At 35.3% G+C, this 18,496-nt stretch overlaps 1 protein-coding gene across 4 annotated transcripts; it reads right to left on the bottom strand.

The window, feature by feature from the left end:
* Nucleotides 1-651: 651 nt before the first annotated feature.
* Nucleotides 652-13,384, bottom strand: LOC104219976 (uncharacterized). 4 transcript variants are annotated; one of them, XM_009770745.2, is made up of 18 exons: nucleotides 13,172-13,383; nucleotides 12,111-12,180; nucleotides 11,424-11,999; nucleotides 11,150-11,335; nucleotides 10,583-10,696; nucleotides 9,327-9,385; nucleotides 6,578-6,644; nucleotides 6,449-6,500; nucleotides 6,258-6,350; nucleotides 6,055-6,138; nucleotides 5,524-5,948; nucleotides 4,634-4,695; nucleotides 4,377-4,446; nucleotides 4,076-4,156; nucleotides 3,902-4,003; nucleotides 3,367-3,491; nucleotides 1,522-1,609; nucleotides 652-984 (listed from the first exon to the last, which is right to left on the bottom strand). In XM_009770745.2, exons 1-18 carry the CDS (start codon nucleotides 13,216-13,218, stop codon nucleotides 883-885), a joined length of 2,403 nt encoding a protein of 800 aa, XP_009769047.1. In that variant the 5' UTR covers nucleotides 13,219-13,383; the 3' UTR covers nucleotides 652-882. The 4 variants fall into 4 exon arrangements, 3 of the variants coding, with proteins under 3 accessions (XP_009769047.1, XP_070006553.1, XP_070006554.1); XM_070150452.1 differs by having other exon boundaries at nucleotides 4,634-4,706; nucleotides 5,724-5,948; XR_709410.2 differs by lacking the exons at nucleotides 652-984; nucleotides 1,522-1,609 and adding an exon at nucleotides 3,685-3,814 and having other exon boundaries at nucleotides 3,448-3,491; nucleotides 13,172-13,384.
* Nucleotides 13,385-18,496: the final 5,112 nt, after the last annotated feature.

Below are 18,496 nucleotides of genomic sequence, written 5' to 3'. Positions count from 1 at the left end.
TCTAACCGTGCCCATGTGAGTGGCAAAAACATAGTCAGTCCAAATTTAAACAAAAGATGAGGATTACCGGGAGAAATTCAAAAATAACCAAATTTACAAGTGATCATTCAAAAATAACAACAGTTTCAGTAATCGAAATTTAGCCACATTTCATGTAAAATAAATTTGAACAAAAACGCTGTTCAAAATCCGGAAAAATACTCATTCTGGAGTTCCAGTATAATATACCGGTCCAACATAATATACTGGAGATTGGAGCACCAGTTCTCCAATTTCCAGTATATTATATTGAAAATTTCCGCGTGTTAAGAGTTCCAACATAATATGATGGAAGTTCATACACAGGTGCACCGATCTCCAGTATATTATGCTAGAACTTTCCGTGTTGCAGCAAAATAGTGACTATTTTTTAACGATTTTACAAACGCCGGCTATTTTTGAATGATCAATCCGAAAATTGGCTAGCTCGTGCTATTTTTACGATTACCATAGGTTGATGAAGAATAAAAGGTCAAATGATGTATACTTTGCGTGTAGAATAGAAAAAGAATGGCATGTTGCAAACCTCACTCCTGTCCTTTTCTATTTGCTCATTTAGCCAAATGAAGTATTTTCTTCTGATCTTTTTGAAGGGGACAGAGCGATTCACAATTGAGCAAAATGAAAGCTCACATTTCATAACGGCTACAAAAAGATGTCAAATTTCTTTACATAACTGTACAAAAGAATCAAATAACTGTTAATACAAAATTGAGTTGGGAGGTACGAATTATACTTCAACAAGACGTCTAAAGGACCTGCACATGCTACCAATTGGGGGTGCAGTCACCACCTCTTAATGATCAAACTTTCGGTATACACCTTCACTTAGCAGCATGTTCCCTATTCCTGCTGTCCGTTAGCTTCAGTCTTCGTACTGCTCATTTCTGGTCCTTCGTCTGCAGGTTTAGTTTCATTTGGTGATGGAAGATTGTTCGGCTTCCCCTGTCAAATAATTCATCATTGATCATTCTTAGGTCTGTTTTTTCTTAATCTTTCGTTCTTAGGTCTAAGTTGATACAGAAAGTTAAGGCTGACCCTTTAGGAAGAAGGGCCATAATAACCACTTAAACAATCATGATGTAAAAGAGATGGATCCTCGCATGCAAAATATAAAGTTACATCTTTATGACACTTTCAATTCATTGGTAATGTTGTCACCTTTTGTACAGGATTAGGCATGTCTAGTCCCCCATACTTGTTTTGTGAAGGTTAGGCATTATGTCCCCCTTCTTCATGTACGTTCATATTGGATATAATTTATGCTTAGGGGTCTAACCCCCAACCATAATGGTAAGCTTTTGACTAAAGATATCACTCAAGCAATATAATTTCACACCACTAATTAATGCATCTTCACTAGTTAAGCCTCCTGTAAAACTATTCTGCTTATATTTATCATTGCCAAGAACAGATGCTCTTATTTATCATTTGTACTAATAACAGATATTACCCTATAAGTGAGGGGAATATCAGCAATACCTTGTTCCTATCACGCCAACCAAGGCCGAATGATAGTAGACCTGTCCTTTTTGCTGGTACACCTTGCGGAGAATCTGGTCTTACTGACCTGACAAATACATGGTAACTTTAATTCATATACGGTCAAACCTCTCTATAACAACCTCGTTTGTTCCAAATATTTTTTGGATGTTACAGCGAAGTGCTGTTATAGAGAACATATATTATAACATAACATAAAAATTGGTTCCGGAAAAAGCTTGGCTTTTATAGTGAAATGTTGTTATATAGGGATGCTGTTATAGAGAGGTCTGACTGTATACACCAAAATAACTAGAAACAAAACACTTAAAGTGATTTTGGATGAGAAACTCCTTAACATGTACAATCACCATATTTTATGACACAATAATCTCGTGGCTTATACAGTGATTCTTTCAGTAACTATGAAAGGTTCTTAAATTAATCTACTCTTCAAAATCTCTGTCAAAGACAGAATACCAACCAACACATTACCAAGACGTTGTTCAACTTTATGAATATTATTGAAAGAACGGATCTCAAACTCTTAACAGCTTAACAACTAAAGCTTAGACTTGTTATGATAGACACAGGAGAGAGTAAGGATGCTGAGATACTTTAAGACTAAGTAAAATGCTCGTGCAAGTAGTTTTAACTTTTTCTTTCACCAAATACCAAGTGCTAAAAGTATCATATCGCCAAAAAATAAGGGATCGGATGAGGGAAACAAATCATAAGTAAATATAATTATTTTATTTTCCAACACCTGGGGCAACAGGCGTGACCATACACTGTCTGCTGACACTTGGGCTTGGTCTTTTCAGTTTAAAAAAATTAGATGATTGCTTAATCATTTTTGTGCAGGAACTTTTCCTAGTAACAGAAATTAGATAGCAGCTTGTCAAATGAATCTATTTTTGCATCCCAGGTGTGTTTAAAACTACCAAACTACCTCATTCCTTTTCCAGTAACATCTTCCTACACAGCCACAACCACAGCCATTGAACTTCTATTTTGTGATGCTTTCCACCCTTCATTGACCACCTCATAATCCTATGTGTGCTTTCATAATGTACGTATCTAGATTTAAGAATTGTCTTATATGCTTACTTCATCAATTATTATTTTTTATTTGCAATAGAGTTGTGCAGCTGGCTAATAGTCATTTACCCAATCCACATTCAACCTCTGTTGTTTCATGTTTGGTGATGGTTCCCTGCTTCTTTCTAAGTCAGACTAAGAGCATATTTGTTACATTAAATAGGTTATTCTCCTCTTTCAAGCTGTGTCCTGTATAAAAGTTAAATTGAGCAAGTGTTGGTGAATCAGAGTGGTTCTTCCGCAGGTTCGTTGCCAACTAACAACCCCTTATCAGAAAGTGGAGTCATGGAACTATTGAGGTGAATCGAAGTTAGCTGCTTGAACAAAACAATATTTTCCTAGAAGGGGCAGATTGGATTTAAAGAAATCTCTTTCAAGTCTCCCCGAAAATCAGATGACTACTTTTGTACATCCCTGGTCCATCTTCTGAAAGCGCTCTTAGCTGTTGGAGTTTCGTTGACAGTGGAGGGGTATCATGGGCAACGCCATGGACAGTCAAGGGATTTTTGCCGGCTTGGGGAGAGAGTCGTGTTGGGAGGACTAAGAAATTTTTACAAATGTTACCCAATTGATTATTTTGGTGCATCTGGAAAGGAACACGAAAGCTATTAATGTTCGCATAGTTCACCAGACGTCAGAAAAGGAAAATTGCCATGTTCTACACCTACCTTGGTTGCACAAGGACCATTCATAAGAAAAAGAGAAGATGTAAAATTTAGGGAATAACTCAGAACTCTCACACACCGTGGGGAAGATAGAGCTTTGACTTGACCAGATTCATACTGCAAGGTAGCTTCAAGCATTGATTCAGCCATGACAACTCTCTTCTCCATCTGAGCAACAGAAGCCATAGCCTTTTCGTACTTTTCCTGCATGGAAAGGTTGTTCAGGAAATTTAAGTATCGCGTTATGAATATATTATGCTGAAACTGTAAGGTAAATGCCACTACTGTTGGCTTCACAAGAGCGCTTTTAATTGCAAAAACTTAGCTATTTCATTACTTCTTCTCAAAAACTCAATGCATTAAATGACACAAGAACGATTAGTAGTGATGGACTCACAAGTACTGTCTTGGTGCTGGGCCAATTATATTAATGAAGTCTTACTACTTATCAAATAAGAGAATTAGCCATTGAACCACTGGATACCTTCCCAAGCTGCAATTGGCTAGTTGGAGTTTTGAGCAATCACCTTGGTAAATGTGCTTACGCATCAAAGAATTGTAATAGTTGCTTCACATAAACAAGTTAAATTGTTCATTGGTAATGGATATCAAACCTGAAGAACATGTACTGCATACTTTTGAGCAGCCACATCCTGCTCGGCAGCAATCCTAGCGTCTTCCGTGACCTTCTGTTCTTGCTCAACCCGCATCAAAACCTACAGGTTATATCTTAAGCATGTAAATATAGCTTTAAGAGCAGATTTACAGGATATACTTCGTTTAACTACCTGAAGCATTGCTTGCTCTTGCTCTTTCTTATCATCAAGGGCTTGTCGCAGTTCAGCCACTTCCTGCTCCAATTGCTCAACCTGCAGATTGTCGACAAAGCATCAGAATAATATGTTGACAACAGAATTTTCTTTGTTTTGGGAAGTCCAGAATAAGCTAAGATTTTATGAATAGAGAAAATAAAAATTTACTAGAAAAGTCTGTTTCCAAGTGAAATTTCCATCCATGTTTAAAGTGCATATAACTTACAATCAACCAGAAACATGAGTACTAAAACTAAACATATGTAAGAACATATACTCTTGCACTTAATTGTCGTCGGTTATCTTCTTTGACCATCTCCACAAGCGCCGTCTCCAACTCTTCAGCTCTGGAAAAGAAAATTACCATTTTTTTATATGTTTAGGTTAAAACCTTCCTTTTTCATAGTTTAGCATTGTCAATATCGAAATTTGTGGACACAATATTCATGATTTAATCACAGAACAAAAAGTACTACAGGAGATTCCGCATCAAAATGAACCAAAAGTTGGACTTTTGAAGTAAAAAAGGCAAACCTCAGGGTAGCTGCTCTCTTCTCTTCCAGCATCCTACAGAGCTCAACCTTCAACCAAACAACCTGCACAAGAGCTGTTAATAATTGCACTTTAAAAAGAGATAGTGGTTAATTACTTTAGTTACTATAACAGACAAGTAATTTTCTTAATCACAGAACACTAACAATTGCCACGGAACTCGGAGGAGTACTGCCCTGGACCTCTACCCTCTTCCCACTTATATGTCAGGATTTAGTCCTCAGCAAGGTTCGAATTCATGCCTACTACACATCATTTTACTTCCTTTACCGTTGCATCAAAGCCCTGGGGGTAATATATTTCAATAATCTACCTATTTGCCTAATTTTTCTTCATGCACAAAACACATGTAATAGAAACCCCAATGCAGTATGCACGGAGTTCTACAAACAAAGACAGTAACAAGACTGACCCAAAAAAAAATGCAGCAAATTCAACTTTCATTAGAAATTGGTTGGGCATGAAAGTCCCTGCCAACGATTCAAGGAGAAGTTGGAGATTCAGTTGGGTATTTAGCAGATGACAAAGGAATTCCCTCTCAGCATTCATTTTGCCCATACACATAAGATAAACAAAGAATGTATCCCCATGGGGTTCCTTGAACTATGAGATAGGTCAACACCAAAAAGACGAAAGAATATATCCTTGGAGATTCTCTCGAGATATTGGACGTCAAAAAACCACAGGTTTTTTAATATCAGGGACAATGTAAAGTTGACAAACATTATTTTTCTCAAAGTGTTAACACTGAATGTATAAATGGAAGTACACAAATCAAAATGTCAGCCCCGGCTGGAAGCCAAGTAAAATAAGGTGAAAAAGCCCAAAAGCGACTTCTTTATTGGATATACTAGGAGGACTGAACAAGTAACCTGTTCTTGAACATCTGGAAGGGAATCCACATGTGAATCTATATTTAGGTTGTTGAGATATTCATCCAGACTTGCGGAGTTGGAATTTGAGTCTGATGTTTTATTGCCTATTTTCTTATCACCTGGCCGTTCCTCCGGCTTTGTTTCTTTTATAAATGATTCAGGATCATGCTTAAAACTATACAGCTTGGAGGCAAGACCTTTTGGGTCTTTCCTAACAGGCCCTCCCTGTGATCTCTCCTCAGTAACTGCAAGAACAGCTGGCCGATGTTTTTCTCTCAGTGCTAGCAATCTATCTTCAGTGACATTTAAGAAACCCATACAAGCTGTCAACACAAGTTGGCTACTATCAAAAGTTGAGCCAGTAAGGGATTGAAATAAAGTGATTGCATCCCCAGCGTCCTTAGTTGTAACTACAGCAGGACCTGCAAGATTTTGTTATGATCATAATAATTGTCTAAGATAGCCTCAGTTGCTCCAGCTAAACAATTTTGGCATGTAATGAAGACTAATCACAATGAAATGTACTACCATACAACTCCATCAAAGCAAGTGCTGTTCGAAAGAGCATGACACGATTTCCCTCAAAGAGAAGCACATCCCAAACTCGAAGAACTGAAAGCAAAATAAACCATCAAGACTAAAAACTAATCAAATAATTTTCAACAAGAACATGAACTGTTAAAACCAGCTATAAGTTTAATGAAATTTCCACATCAGAACAAGAACCTTACCACTTTCCCAGGGAAGCACATTTACGAAAATTGAAAGAAACCAAGGTCCAGAAATCCATGCCACTTGCATTCCCAAGTAATCCAGATGATTGACTGCAGAAAAAAGATCATCTAATAAGAAACAGCAATTGGAGTGTTTTGATGTGGAAAGCAGACAACCAAGATAAAACAGATAAAAGCAATGGACAGACCAAGTTTCGGAAACCTTTCACGCACTAACTCCTCAAACACCAGTTGATCCACCTAATGGGAAAAAAAGATCATTTGTATGAGTAATGATCATCCTGCATAGCCAGAATCAGGTCTATGGTTATGCAAACCTGGGATTCTATCATTTCTTGCGAGTAACAGCCGTCAAAGTATTCATCGATAATACCCACCAATGCCCTGGAGATTCAAAACAACCCGCCCATAACGGTATTTAGTTGCATTAATGAAAATAAATATAAAAAATAAACAACGTAGTTCAGTTACTAAAATAGCATGAATGAAGGTCTCCAGATATTGCCAATAAACAACTCAACCTCAAGAAATGTATAAAATACTTCGGCAATAACCACTACTGTACGTAAAAAAATATACATGTATATTTACAAGTCACATGAAAGAAAGCCAATATTCTAGATTGTCCCTTGTAGAGACGTAACAGCTCTAGTTGCTTCTGATGTTCCACCATAATATCAACCTTGCATAAGCAGTCTTCTAGTTGCAGTTTTGACAAACTTAACAATGCCCAATTGAAAGAAATCCACAAGGGACGAAGTTGATAAAGAGTAATCCTACTTAAACAAGTAAACATTATAATGCATGAATAAAAAGCGTAAGAATAGAAATGGTATAATCAACCCTATAGAATCTGATATTGAATTGAATCTTCTGTCATTTTAGTGAAGTGTAAAAAAAAAGAGAGAAAAATCTGAGAGATCTACAAGGAAAAGAATTTAGCAGTGCACTAAGCAATATTGTACAAGTCACAAGCATATTTTGTGCAGATGCAAATCATTCTTTATGGATTATGCAAGGCAATGGATGATATGAAAAAGCTAAAGGCTAAAGGCTGTAGTAAACTGATTAATGAAAGTTTTAATAGGTTTAAAAGAATGAGTTAGAAAAGCCCAAAGCAATTGTAGAATACCATCCAAGAGCCACAACTCATATACGAATGCATAAAAGGGAGGTCGAGAAGGGGGAGTTCACAAAACTCTGTAGCTTTGCTCTTTCTTTTCTGAAGGGTGTCGGGTGAAGTTTGGAAACAGGTGTATCACCTGTTTATTTTTTAGTTCTTTATCTTGTCTCAAAAAAATTAAATGTTTGCTAAATAGAACCCTCCACAATTGAGAAGATTCAAATAAAAAAGGTAAAGCTTAAAATTAACATTAGCAAAGCGAGACTGGCATTTGCTCTACACTAAAGCTAGTTGTCACCAAGAAAAAGATCTTTCTAAGTTAAGCCCAGGTACACGTATCCCTATCTTCCTCCTCCCCCCCCCCCCAAAAAAATAAAATTAAATTGACTATCAATGGTCGTGCTTGACTTGCACAACCTTAAAATGATGTGATTTTTTAATCGTGTGCTTCATTCAAGATGCAAATATTTTTATGAAATTCACAACACATAAAATCACTTTCTCACTTTCTGAAGAAATGCCAAAGTAGGGTGGAAAACTTCTAGCAATAAATTGAGACAAATAATGGGGTTAAAAACTTTTAGCAATAAATTGAGACAAATAATGGGGTTGTTTTGAAGTATGTGAGAGAATAGTTTTAAAATGTCAAAATCATGGCAAGATGAATAATGAATTTAGCCATTGTAAACAACAACAACAACATACCCAGTATAATCCCACGGGTGGGGTCTGGGGAGGGTAGTGAGTACGCAGACCTTACCCCTACCTGGAGCAGTAGAGAGGTTGTTTCCAAAAAAACCTTGGCTCAAGAAAAGGTGGAAAGGAAGAATAGGGGAGAAGAAGAGGAGGAAAGAGGGGGGAGGGGGGAGAAAGGCGATAAGCAAAGAGGAGAAAAAGTAGCATCAAATAGTAACCATCAGGGAGCAACAATTTTCAGTAAAAGGGAAGAAAAAGTAGCATCAAACAGTAACAATCAGAGAGCAACAATCTCAGTAGCAATTTACAAAAACAAAGGACGTGGTTGCAAAGTACCAGATACCATAACAAACTAGAAGGAAGTAACTTTCAACCCACAGCAAGAATATTACTGGTATTACTGGTAATTAACACTACTGCTCTATTTTCACATAATTATTTTTTAGTAGTCCTTCAAAAAACACTAATCAGATGAATGGCGGGACATCTAGCCAGTAATGGAAGTAATTTAGTCTTAACAAGATCATAGATGCTCTGATACCATGTTGAAAAAGTATAATCTTTAGATGAGATGGTCATCCCAAACTAGAAAAGCTTCTCATCGATTGTTTAACAATGTACAAAAGATGCTCCTTATATAAGAGTCTTAGGTTATATATATTTAATAGATAATTAATCCATAATAACCAAATATTCTTTAAGTAAAAGAGAATATACTAAGGTATCCTATAGAATATCTTATAAGATTTTCCTTACTAAAATACGATGAATCTAGACGAGTATGAACCTAGACATATATTTACTTGATATTCTAACAATTGGTTTTTGATAGGTATGTGCTAACAATTGTTCTCCTTAGTGCTATGAGTCTGTGAGCTTGCACCGCAGTTATTGTTGACTAGCTCTTGATCATTCATCTGTTGAAAACCAACACCATACTCAAGAACTAACGAGCAACCGAACTTCCCTAAACTTGTTGGGGGAGTTATTCACTCAACTCTCCAACTCACATAATAGATGAACCATTCCTAGTGAATATAATTAAACAAATGTTTGATAGAATACTTTTCCAAAAGACTGTAATCTTTACAAACTTTGGACTTACATAAAAAAAAAAATACTACGGAATTAAATAATTAAAGAGAAAAATATAAGCTCCATCTGCATTCGAGTAACATTCTCTCCCGGGGTATAAAATGAGCATTCCATGCGAAAAGAAGATATAAGAAGTTTCACTGAGAACTTACCAAAATGCATTTTCTTCTGGCATCATTAGAAGTAAGATACCAGCAAAAAAATTCATTGCCTGCAAGAAGATAACAGAAAATAAGGACATATGGCTTAGAATGCAGGAGGAGCAATCAGAAAATAAAACTCCATGCACATCAATGGAAAAATGAAAAGAATAAGTACAACCCCAAATGGTAATTGCTTCCATCTAATCTTGAGCTGTTAAGGAAAATACATCATGTTTAGACAAGGCACCCCCGAATTCTTAAAAATCATTGCAACAATTCCTCTTATTTTATTTCCCTTTTTTATTTTGGAATTTCATGGATTTCTCTTTCATTCATTATTTTATGAAAAATCGAAGGCACAAGTGTAGTTTTCATAAGACTACAGCTCCTTTTCGAGTAAGCACCTCTCATCTAGCTTAAAATTACCGTTGCCATATGCAAATGAGCCTATATCAGACTCAAAATTCTCTATTTATTCATCCCACCCCCATGTGATGGGGTTGTAGAACATTGCCAAACGTTTCTCTTCTGCCTCGATCTCAAACAAGTCCCACAATGCACAATCTTAGACCTTTTTTATCAGGAGCTCAACCTTCAACCATAATATGGAATGTGTAATAGTTTGTTTACTTAGCTAACACGTATTCCCTCCATGTCAAACGAACACATCGGCAGAAAGATTAGAACAAAACGAATTGAATAAGATGAGAATTGAGTCCTAGGCTGTTACCAAACAAGTCATAGATGTGTTCAAAACAAATTAAAGTACATACAAAATTAGATCGCTTCTAGAAAAGAGGTCAAATCAAGACCACATACCATAGATGGTAAAAAAACAGAAAGGAGATCCCATATTAAGATTAGATTGTTATAGTTGGAATCTTTTAATGTAGAACACTTACGCTAGTAAAGAAAAAGTGCCAGGTAAATTAATTGCTATTAACGAAAATGGGCCACATAAATTGAAACACATAGTGGGACGATATTCATATATTAATACCCATATAGTTAGTATTTAGTACTATTCAATCAACAGTTTTATCTCCACAACTTGTTGTTTCCACATTCGTCGGTTCTCTCCATTTCTGTACGAATTTTTAAGGTGCTACATTAGCATTTATACTCTTGGAAGATATCCTCATCTAGCATGTCAACTCGACACAACTTATAGTCTCCTTCCTCATAACTAAAAGCAGGATTTTTGAAACCAACATTGAGGAAACGAAAGAAATGGTAAAGAAAACACTTCTGCGAAAATGTCACACCTGGCAATACCCTACATCTGGATTGTGTCGAGCATATGCTATAAGTACACGCCTTAAGGAATTTCGACCATTCTCATCTAGTGCAGGATGCCCAGGAAAGGTTCTAGGAAGATCCTGCAAATATCCGAAGCATTAGCCTGGAGAGTAACATCTGCTGCATGCAAAGAAAATGCAATCAAACATGAAATGAAAGTGATAATGTACATACAGATATGTGCGGCCAGTTATATGTCAATGAAAGAGCAAGGGAGAAAAGAAAAAGCAAAGAGAAGAATAAAATGTATGAAAGTGGATATGATACACTAGTCAAAGAGGATGAACATCCATTGGCAGCTGGAAATGCATTAGTGAGGAGGATGCTCAAAATAAGCAAAAATTGGTAGAACTTGATTTTGGACAAGTGGAAAAGAGAAACTCAAGAAAGGCTGAAGATGACAAAGATTATTTCTGAAGTATCTGTTACAAACACATTGTTGAATGACCAACCAGAATGGACCCTAAAAAGAAGTAGCACCTACGAATTGAAAAGACTGAACGATAAAGTCCAGGGCCCATGCATCTAATGACCTTCTCAATCTGCTTTCTCAATTTCTCTGGCACGTGAGCGCTTTCTTTACTCTGTTGCTTATTCTCTTCAGCCAATGACGATTCATCATGCTCCTGACCATCACCAGTCTCACTTTCTGGATCAAGCAAATCCACGTAATATCTCTCCAGCCGACGTGCTTTAACTCCAACAAAAGCTTGCCATACCTGGACAATCAATTGGCCTTAGCTACAAGATTGTTTTTGATGTTAGGTTTCAGAAAACCATTAAACTGGTAGAAATGCCAGGAAATACCTCTCCCCTAAGATCCCTTGGAACTCCTCCACGAACAAGGAACTCGAGCTCTTTCCAAGGAAAGGAAAGATCAGGAGAAACTACACTGCTGGCAGTACCTACTTCTGCAGAGGTATTGGTAGCATCACCCAATTCTTCATTGACAGAACATTCTTCCCCATTTTCTTCTTCTGACTCCTCTGGCTCTTTAATAGTTGCAAGATGATTGTGAATACCAGTTGACACTTCAGCTTTCACATTTGGTGTCTTCTTCACACGAAAGCTCATCAGATGATCAATGCGACTCAAGGATGCTCTGATTTCGGCCCACGTATAAGCCTGACAGGATTTTGCTGGTAGATAAGCTGACAACTCCCCTTTAAGATCACTTTCCGTTTTAATGTCTGAGACTGGCTTCTCTCCTGCTGAACCATCACCTTCTTCTTGAGACACGTGCGCAGGAACCGTTTGCTGCTCGTTCCTAACTTCAAAATCCACAGTCTGGACGTCCAACTTCTCTGAAGCATGTGGCTGATTTGATTCTTCTTGGTTATCAAGAAAGCTCTTCCACTTCTCTGATCTTTCTTCTTCTTCTTCCTAAAAACATACATATTAAACTGTGTTAGGACTTAGGATTACTCCAGTAAAGATTCAGATGATTCGTGCATTTCTATCAGAGTACAGCACAGCCAAACACCTAGCAATTACCCTATATATAGTAGCGTACTCTCTGTATCTTTGAAGATGTTGTGGTCTCACAGTAAATCCATACGCATCCCTGTCAAAACAACAAAAGATTATGCTTTACATTTCTACTAATTTTACTTTCAGATGCACATCTCAACAGAAGTTTAATCGCCAAGTACAGAAAACCAAAAGTTTAATCATAGCTTTTGTGGGTGAAAAGCAGCATGAAGGTGGCGCACAAAAGAAAACGCAAAAACAGTCAAATCCTGCTAAATTGTACAAACATGCACTTCAATTGAGCAATTTAACCAAATTAATAAGTGAAGGGCCAAATCAATAGCCAAAACACTTATACCTGGCATCAACATCCAAAGAACGCTTACTCAAGAAGGATAACAACATACTTCATCAAAGCCTCCGACCCTACAGCCCATGTCGCTCTTTTTTCACCTCACGCAAACTCAGATCACAAAAACACATAGACCAATTGACATGAAATACATTCCTCCCACTAACACATTCCCTCTTTCCACCAAGTTCTCGGATTCGAGAAATTCTTCCCCAAATTCGAATACTTATATAATCAAATGCCCCTGAAACCCAATTCTACTTCTTATCCAATAAAAAACAAAATCTAATAATTCAGCCAAAATCTTGAATCTATCTCTATCCCTTTAACTCACAACTAAAAGAGGTATATACAAATAGCTACAATTTCACCGATTTTTTTTAAAAGGTTCTTTATTCTGAATCAATAAGTGATCAACAAATGAGTCATCAATCATTCAAATGAGTTAACTCGCTAACCATTTCATTAGAAAAACTAAAAATTGGTTTTTTCCCTATATTATAATCTAATAGCCAAGTGTAAATTTTCCATGCATAAACATTTCTTGAATGTCGGCCTTAGTTACACCTGTGCAGCTCAAATACACATATACATTGAAAATAATTATAAATTCCCATTTTCTAAAAATTAGACATATTGTTACGTGCTAATTTACACTCGATGCAGATAAAACCGTAAATGTGGATAAATGTGAGCTTATTTTATGTGGAAAGAAAATAAAAAAAAAATGTACCTTTTGGGTTCAAAAATGGGGAAAAAAGGAGAACTTTTAACCGTCATTTTTGGAGGAGCTTTGGATCAATGGAGAAGTGGGAATCTAGGGTTTTCCGGATGATCGAATGGCTAATTTTTCATATCGGAATTCAACAGTTTCTCCTTAATCTTCTCCCTTTGGCTTCGCTCTCTGTAATGTAATATATGCGGGGGTTGAAATGTAAAGTGAAACTCCTTTTGGGGAGCGGGGTTTTAAGGTAGGGATCAGTATTAAAAAGAAAAAAAAAAAAAAAAAGAAAGAGAGAGAGAAATTACAGTTTATATACCTTGGGGTATAAATTGATACTTCGTTCACTTTTACTTATCACGTTTCGCATTTCGAAAATGAATTTAATTAATTTTAAGCTAAATTACATTACATTTTCTTAATATTTTAAAATTATAATTTAGATATTCGAAAACTATATGAAAGACACTATAATTTATAGTTTTTCTCATATCGATATGGTGATATTAAAACATTGGTCAATGTTTATGTAGCTTTACTCTAGATTAGTAAAACGTGACAAGAAAAAGTGAACAAAGGGAATATTTAGTTACCAAAAAAATTGATATTTTATGTTGATTCAACTATTTGTATCAATGTGAATGTAAAGTGTATACTTCGAAAATATACAACTACATAAATTTTATAGTGTAGACTGCAGTATTCTAAGTGCATATCAACTATTTCATTAGATACATACTATCTCTCACATATACATATAAGATAATGCTCGCCCGCTGCAGCTTACGTAACTAAGATGAAATCACCTATTCTTTTTCAGTTTCTATTGATATTTGAATTGAAATTTCTTATTTTTCCAAAAAAAAATAATAATAAAAGTAATTTAATCAAATTGTTAAACATATTAGATAAATTAAACCATATATGAACTATTTTGGCTCGTATTGTTATTATTGATTTTTTATTTTTATTATCTTTTCTATTTTTACTTGTTGTTCTACTAAACATTTTCTTTCATCGTTTGCATATACTTTGCGAAATATATGCATCCAAAGAACTAGAGTGTAAGATTGAAAACAACCAAATTCAAAATAAAAGTCTAAGCCCAGTGGTAGAAAGATAAACTTCATTATATTACAATGTAGAGTATATATTGTGTATTACGGTTGGATTTCGACTTATTTTTTAATATTGAAGTAAATGAAACATGATTGAATTTATTCTAGATTTAACATCAAATCAAAGAATAATATTGGTTTTTAACAATTTATGTCCTTTTCTGTTAGGTTGATACAATATTTCTGCTCCAGCCCTACTAGGTGGTAGTTGAAGTGTTTTATGATGAGAATGATCTGCACTTATTTTGGTTGTACTTTGATGTGATATATGTTAAACTTTGCTATTGTCCTTTTCAAAAGACCACATTTTAGTTTTATGTCACTTAGTTTGCTTATAAATACAGCTATATTCGCTCTTCCTACTACCACACGATGGAGCAAAAACAAAGACTACAGAACTTGATAGCCTCGACGGAAAAGGGTCAAAATTTTCCTATTGCTTCGTAAATAATTTAAAATTATCCTCTGTTTACCTTTGGTCCAAAAATATCCTCATTGTTATTTCAATTGCTAAAGCTATCCTCGATTTGACGGCACCAGATGTGAGCCTCATTTTTAATGCGTTGGCAGCATTTTACTAGAAAATTCTTGTAATGCTGCAGTGAAGGAGAGGTGATCCATCTCGCAGAGGGAAGCCATTGGGCGTCGCTTCCCTGTCTGCTATTTCGCAGCTTTCGTTGATAACGTTCATGAGGCTGGTTGGGAGTCATTTATTATTCTCATCCTTTCTTCCCTGTTACCTAACATGTTGGGATTCGTGACGACAAAGAAAAGATACCTTGCTCTTGCCCTTACGTTAGTAATAGATCTAGAGAAAACTTAAAATTTAACTAGAAAATCCCTACAGACGACGCCAAATTGTTTGACCAAAAAGTATAATTCTTGGATCAGATAATTAAATTTATGTATTAAGGGGTTAAACCTAGTTAATAATAATATTTCTAGATGCGAGTTACGAAAGCGTGATTAGTGTTGGGCAGATTTGGTAGAAATGTAATAATGGTGTATAACAATCATTCCAAGTAACATGAGTAGTAATAGAGTATTAAATAGCAACGAACAATAATAAATAGCATTCAAGTAGATAAAGGAAAGGTCACCCAATAAAGGAGGAACTTGATGTTATTCCTCCTCACAATGATGAATGACAGACAATTTGGATATTCGAATTATCCTCGAATCTAGTGGAAAGTGTGAAATAATATAGACAAGAATCTTAGTAAAAAAGGTGTTGTTTGTTTCTTAGTAAGAGAGGGAGAAAGAGAGCATCTTTTTGTCAAAATGTGTTCTTACAAATGAATATCACCTGCCTTTTCTATCTTTCTTCCTTCTATTTATCTAGGATCTTTTCCCGAAAAAACCCTAATAGTATAAATGTAGGGAATATTCTAGTAATATTCCCTTCTTAGTTTAATTTTGAAAACTAGTTGTTACAACTCTATCGTCAATGCTCGACCACAACCCTCATCGATTCTTTGACTATGATCCTCGTCGATAACTCGACCGTGACTCTCTTCAACTCCTCGATCTTGACCCTCCTCGACCTCGGCTATTATGACTTCATGGTCGTCTTTAGATGACGATTTGCGGATCCTTCTCGCAATGTTATTTTGACCCATACAATGACAATGAATGTGCAAAGAAGAGGAGAGATATTGATGGTTTTGGGAGTGGTTCACAGATAATGGTAGCATTAGAGATTACAAGGGTGGTAGAAAATTGTAACTAAAAGGAGAGATGGGTTGGTCATGGTGATACCGGTGGTGGCGTGTGGAAGAGTGAGAGATTGATCGAAGAGACAGGATGGTGTGAGATTTCTTTTTTCTTTTTGGAGAAAAAGGGGATATATTTAAATTTTTCTTATTAAAAAAATATTTAGTGAAAATTAAAAATGAAGTGGAATTAATTTAATTGAGGTGGATTTGATATGTCTTTCATGTTAGGCGAATGAGCGACACGTAGTGTTAGAGGTATTTAATATTTACATTTTGATCGAGTTCAGGTGTCTGGTTGAAATTTTGTAAAGTATAGGGACCAAGATGACAAATACAAATAAGTATAAGGATTTACTAGGCTATTATGCCTAATACAAAAATCATAGGGATCATGAGCAATTCATAGGGTTTGTCATAGTAAAGTATTTTTTTTATGTACCAATCAATTCAAAGTTCATTTGACTGTAACACAACTTACAAAATAGGGTTGGGTTTCGTGGTCGGAGTTTGAGATCGAAGGGTTGGCATTGAGTTTAGGGGTCAAAATATGAGGTTATGGGTTGGGGTTAGGGGTCGGGGTTCGGAGTTTGGGGGGAGGCGAGTTTGAGGTCAGGGTCTGAGATCAAGGGTCGGGTTTTAGGGCCGAAGTTGAGGGTCAAAGGTAGAAGGTTAGGGTCTAAGGTTTTGGAGTCGGGATTTGAGGTTCGGTATCTGAGTCCAAGATTTTGGATTGGGGTCTAAGGTCGAGGGGTCGGGGTACAAGGTCTGAGGTTGGTTATCGAAGTCTAGGATCTGGGTTCGAGGCCCAAGGTTCGAGATTAGGATCAAGGTCGAGATTCAGGATCCGAGTCATAGATCATAGTGTTTGCCTATAATATATCTAAACTCTAATGACAATATCTTCTGCTTATTAACCTAACACCAAAATATAAATAAAAATTATTTATTTTACAGAAAAATATTTTCTTTCATACCAAATATACTCTAAAGCAAAGTAAGTTTGTATTGAGAGGGATGAATTTAGTACTTGAAGCAAAATCTTAATTATAGATATTTCGTTCTTTATTCATCATAAATTTTTATTTGTAGGAAAATAATGGAAGAACATGGTTCAATAACAATAACAACATATTCATTATAATTTCGCAAATGGATTTATGGAGGGTAGAGTGTACGAAAATCTCACCCTTACCTTATGCAAGGTACAATGTTATTTTTGATATACCCTCGGTTTAAGAAAATCGCTTTCAAAACAGGTTAAATAAAATAAAATTAAAAGGAGCTATGATGAAAATACTGGAGAAAGAAAAAGTAATAACGGCAAAAAATCATGGTTCATCCTGGATAATTGAGCTGTTAGAGCCAATATTAGGACAAAATTAAAAACCATTCATCTACCATTTTGATGCTAATTGTATTCGTTATAACTCCTAATAAGCCCTCTCAGTTAGAAGACCATAATCTATACTATATTAAAAGCACGAAGGCCCTTAGCGAAATGTTGTTCGATTTTTTTATCCTTAAAAAAACGACTTTACACTAGATAAAATTGTAATTTAAGTTGCCTTCCTAATATTTAGGAATAACCATTCAATTACCATTTATGCTAATTTTCCTAAAGTTAGAACTTTAAAATCAACTAGAATTAATTTGTTAATCTTTCCTTATTAGATTGTATTACAATTTTATTTGCAATAGGAAGACGTGATTTTAATACAATAAAGACTTTTGTTTCAAAAGGAAAAACAAGACTAGCTTTTTACCACGTCTAATCTCCATATCATTTGTAGGATTTTAAATTAAAACGTTAAAAAAAGAGAGAAGATTAATCAAGTACACAACTAAATTTATTAATTTCTAGAATACATAATAACTTACATATCGTTCTATTTATCTATATTAAATGCACGAAGGCCCTTAATGAAATATCGTTCGCCTTTTTTTTACCATTTAAAATTAAACTTCACATTAGATAAAATCATAATTTAGTTATTATCGTAATATACAGTACTTTGAAATCAACTAATTTGGTTATAAAATATTTCTTGTGTTAAATTATGTAGGAAGTCCTAATATTTAGGACTTTAATATAAATATTAAAGAAAGCTCGGTGCACTATATGTGCGGGGTCCAGGTAAGGCTCGGACCATAAATATCTATTATTTTACTTATATTGTTTGGGAGAAATAATAATATTACATTGTCTTAACATAAATATTGTTTGGGGAGAAAGAACAGTATTACATTGTCTTTTGCTTATATTTGTTTACGACAATTTTTATATGAAATATGTTTCAACTTATAATTCTAAGGGGATGACACTATATATTCTTGCTATTAAATTAAGATGTATGTACTTAATTAACTATTTTTCTAATAATTAAATATAATTTTTAAATATTATGCGAAAACATCGATGAAGAGAAAAAAATGTTATTCGAGTAAGAAGGAGTTTCAAAAAGTATCTCTATTTTCTATATCATTGTAAAGGCACGAATCCCGAA

The sequence above is a fragment of the Nicotiana sylvestris genome, chromosome 7 (genome assembly GCF_000393655.2).
Source record: "Nicotiana sylvestris chromosome 7, ASM39365v2, whole genome shotgun sequence".
Lineage (NCBI taxonomy): Eukaryota > Viridiplantae > Streptophyta > Magnoliopsida > Solanales > Solanaceae > Nicotiana > Nicotiana sylvestris.
Note: the sequence above shows the minus strand (reverse complement) of the source record. Positions and strands in the feature narration are given on the sequence as shown.

What these genes read in the sequence shown, in the direction of transcription:
- LOC104219976 (XM_009770745.2), bottom strand. Translation starts at nt 13,218, where the DNA reads ATGACGGTTAAAAGTTCTCCTTTTTTCCCCATTTTTGAACCCAAAAG. An exon ending in AGTACGCTACTATATATAGG is followed by an intron (nt 12,000 to 12,110) that starts GTAATTGCTAGG and finishes GTATGTTTTTAG; the next exon opens with GAAGAAGAAGAAGAAAGATC. An exon ending in AAAGCTCTATCTTCCCCACG is followed by an intron (nt 1,610 to 3,366) that starts GTGTGTGAGAGT and finishes TGTATTTGTCAG; the next exon opens with GTCAGTAAGACCAGATTCTC.